Source organism: Vicia villosa, linkage group LG1 (assembly GCF_029867415.1).
Source record: "Vicia villosa cultivar HV-30 ecotype Madison, WI linkage group LG1, Vvil1.0, whole genome shotgun sequence".
Classification (NCBI taxonomy): Eukaryota; Viridiplantae; Streptophyta; class Magnoliopsida; order Fabales; family Fabaceae; genus Vicia; species Vicia villosa.
The window spans coordinates 137796406-137800222 of record NC_081180.1 but is presented as its reverse complement, the minus strand read 5'-3'; the positions used below and the strand labels follow the sequence as shown (position 1 = coordinate 137800222).

At 32.9% G+C, this 3817-nt stretch overlaps 1 protein-coding gene across 5 annotated transcripts; it reads left to right on the top strand.

Annotated features, from left to right (window-relative positions):
- LOC131617851 (uncharacterized) lies at positions 1-3386 on the top strand. Of its 5 annotated transcripts, none has more exons than XR_009288698.1 (4): positions 1-494; positions 578-653; positions 1144-1355; positions 1507-3386. XR_009288698.1 is itself a non-coding variant. In XM_058889136.1 (4 exons), exons 1-4 carry the CDS (start codon positions 492-494, stop codon positions 1673-1675), a joined length of 339 nt encoding a protein of 112 aa, XP_058745119.1. In that variant the 5' UTR covers positions 1-491; the 3' UTR covers positions 1676-3386. The 5 variants fall into 5 exon arrangements, 4 of the variants coding, with proteins under 4 accessions (XP_058745119.1, XP_058745104.1, XP_058745110.1 ...); XM_058889136.1 differs by having other exon boundaries at positions 1265-1355; XM_058889121.1 differs by lacking the exon at positions 1144-1355 and having other exon boundaries at positions 1507-1634; positions 2140-3383.
- Positions 3387-3817: the final 431 nt, after the last annotated feature.

Below are 3817 nucleotides of genomic sequence, written 5' to 3'. Positions count from 1 at the left end.
TCAAGTTGTTTTTTAGTTCTCAGTCTCTCTCCAAAATCGCTTGGCTTTTCCAACCCATAGCAAATTTGACTTTCAAAAATCTTCTGCTTTCAATTTCACGACCTTTTGAGAAATTGAAGGACATCCATCGTGTCTAGGTTTATATTTTTCAATTTTTAGGGTTTCAATTTTTTGGTTTCAATGACTATGATAGTAGCGTGACTTCGTCGTCGACTGCTCGATCAGATCTTACGACCATAGCAATGTTGTAAGGCTGGTTTTGAATCAAACAACACTGTTTCAATTGGAATCTATCAATGATCGATAATCGATGGAACTCACGGCACATGGTTGTACGATGGGACTCTCCGCCTCTAGGACCACCATAATATTACTCTTCATCTTCCTCTCCAACTTTTCATTCACCATCGCTACCAGAAAGGATATCGGCTTCAAATTCACTCCTCTCTGCAAAAACATCGTTCGAGACAGATACCTTCTTTCCGATAACAATGGTAAACATTTTTCTTTTGTCAATTTAATTTTAAATAAATTGTTATATATATTTATTTATATTTACATGAATATTTATTTGTAGGTTATGTTTGCAATGCTCTTTCTATTGATTCAAAGTCTCGATGTTGTCCTCAAACCGGGAAGAAATTCTCTGAAAGGTGAGTTTGTTCTATTCTGGCAGGTATTTTGAGCTAAAGATACCAAAAGAAAGGCAAAAATACAATGCTCAGTGACCCTCTGCAATATTTGTTTTTCTATGTCACAATAGGGTTACATTTTGGTTTATGATTTTGGTATTAGACTGTGTGTAATCATTGGTGATGTTAGATTTGGATTTTTGATGTTTGCATTTCAATTTTTAACTGATTAGTAGTGTATTAGGTTTTTTACGTTAATGTTAACTGGAGGAGGGTTTTGATTGTAATAAGCCATCTCAATTCACTCTTTCGTTTTCTAAACAATTTTTATTTCTGAGTGAGAGAGAATGTGCTCCTATATGTTTTTTATATATTAATTTGTGAATAGTGGGTGATCAGGGGTAAATCGGTCATAAGCTGGTGCAAAATTAAATAAATATGGGGGTTTTCGTCGTAAAATTAAAACGCGGTTTTGATTAACTTTTTGTCTTTTTAAATGGTTTATATACAGGATTGTTCATCGTGGCCGTTGGTTTTTTTATAATGATGTGGATTGTACGGTGTTTGTTTGGATATTGAATTTATATGCCCACAAAATACTGTCATCAACATTCTATTCAATTTTTGTTTAGATGTCATAGGAATGGTTGTTGAGATTAGATACACACATATTCACAATTCTAGCAAAAAGCAGCAGATAAATCTGGTCCTCAAGGATTTGGGGTACGCACCGTTTCAAATTGCATCATTTTTTCACTACTGTTTCTTAAAATTGTTTCTTACAAACGGTCTTACAAATGGTCCTCAAGGATTTGGGGTACGCACTGTTTCAATTTGCATCATTATTAATTAATACCTGTTTTGCTTTTTGTAGAAACAACATCCTGAATTGTACTTTGTGGGAAAATTATGATGTCCAATTTCATGATTTCAGTAGTTCAAGAAAAGATTTCAAATCACCAACAGTAGTTGTTTTGCAGTTTGCTAAAATCAAAGAGGAAGGTATATGCTTTTTACTTTTTCAAAGGTTTCTCATTAGTTGACATTTTTTAATTCTCAATCCCCATTAATATATGGCCACTGCATGTTTTGGGTTGACAGTATCCAAGCAACGATACCGTTTTTTTCGTCAACGACACTTTTTTGGTATGACTTAGGTTTCATAGCCTATTTATTAATTTTCCCTTTTAAGTTTTTGCATAGGGATGAGGATGTTGATGTTTAAACTGTGTTATGCTTGCTACATGTGTTTTGGAATCATTTTGTCAATGGCCTTCTTGGATGTAGGTGATATATTTCAATTAGCAACCAAGTATTCACTCTTTGATGTAACTCAAAGTTATATGTTTCGTTTAATCCAAGTAGCAATTCTGTTATGATATTCTGTTGTAAATAGCACATGTTCAAATCATTTTATCCCTATAATTATGGAATTTGGTTGCACAATCTTTATTATTAACCTCTGTCATGTGTGTTTTAAGCCAAACTTCAATTCGATTTTATACAGGTAAGTTGAAGAGATAGAAAACTTGCTCCGATGACGGTAAAGTTGTAACAAAAGGAATGTGTTGGTAATAGTTGAAGCAGGATGGTAAAATACACATCTGCGATATCATACTTGGAAGTGTAATTATGCTGCCACTTGATCTGACGATCAGAAAGATGCACTTGCAAAATCACGTAAAATGAAACAGTCCAAATTTTGTTCATGTTGTTAAAGAAGTTGATTTGTATAAGTTTGATCCATGGCAGCCTTGGAGCAAAGTCTTGCAGAGCTGGGGATATATGAGATCAGGAGAAAATAAATATGCACATACATTCTTCTAAATTTACATTCATTTATGATAATTATATGTTTCATATTTGTAGAGACACCCGTGCTGCAGTCTTGGAGCAAAGTCTAAGAAAGTTAGGTGTTGAGAGGTTGAGTAACGAGGATGTTCAAAAAATGCAATGAGAGGTTTTGGAGGCAAAGATTGGAAACTGGATTCATCTCATGAGGATTTCTGTAAATCTGTTATCAAAGATAGAGGGACTTGGCAGTGCTTTCTGTTACTAGATTTAAAATCTCTTATCAAAGATAGAGGGGCTGTGTAGTGCTTTCCCTTACCCGATTTATATATCGTTATGTCTTTCCCTTACCCGAATAGGAATCAGACAGAGGAGCAGCTTATGTTGTAGTTGAGATTCCTAGCAATTAGACAGAGTACAATACAAACCAGAAGCAGAAGAAACTCGAGTCTCTCACTGGATCTGAGATTGGAAAAGCTGAAGTAAAACATGGCCAAGGGCACTGTAAACTTTGTGATACTAAAATTTCTTGTAGAACTGCAGTAGGAGGTCTATGGTATACAGACCTGCAATGCTCTCTATGGTGGCCATAGCAGCAGTTTGGACAAGTTAAGGTTTCATTGATTCAGCTAATAAAACCTGATAGGTCAAGTATGGATGTGTTCATAAACTAAATGACAGAGATTTAGGACTGGTTCTTTTCTTTTGTATTGGGTAATTTAAGTATAATATTTGAATGGAATATTCATTAGTATTCATTGAAAAGTGGTTATTAGTGCTTGAAAGAAATATCTCATGCTTATCAAAAAAAAAAAAAGAAACGAATATGCAAGTCATAAATAATGTAGCCTTTAACAATCTCTGTGTCCTAAGTGTATGGTTTTCTAGCTCTAGATTGAAATTAAGTTCTATGAGCAGTGAGTGTTGAAGCATGGTGATGAGGAACACAGCAGCAGCAAAACTATTCATCTCATTATTCTTCGTCATCTTCTAAAATATACTTTAGTTGAAAACACATCTATTTGGTAGGAGAAAGAATACACTTTACATGGGAAATATTTAGTATTATATTTTAAATTTGTTAAAACACAATAATTGATACGGGAAAACATTTCACTAATACGAGAATATTTTTGAAAATATTTTTGTATACGAGAAAACATTTCACTAATATTTCATTAATACGAGAATGATATAATGTCAAATATTTTACTAATGTTTTGGTATTATTTTTATATACGGGGAAAAATATATTACTTATTCAAATATTTTTATAACTGATGTCAAAATACAGAAAAAACAATTTATGATTAACCCAAATATTTTTACAACGATATTATTTTTATATTTAAAAAAATACTACTAACTTCTGTATTTTTTTAAATGATGTCAAA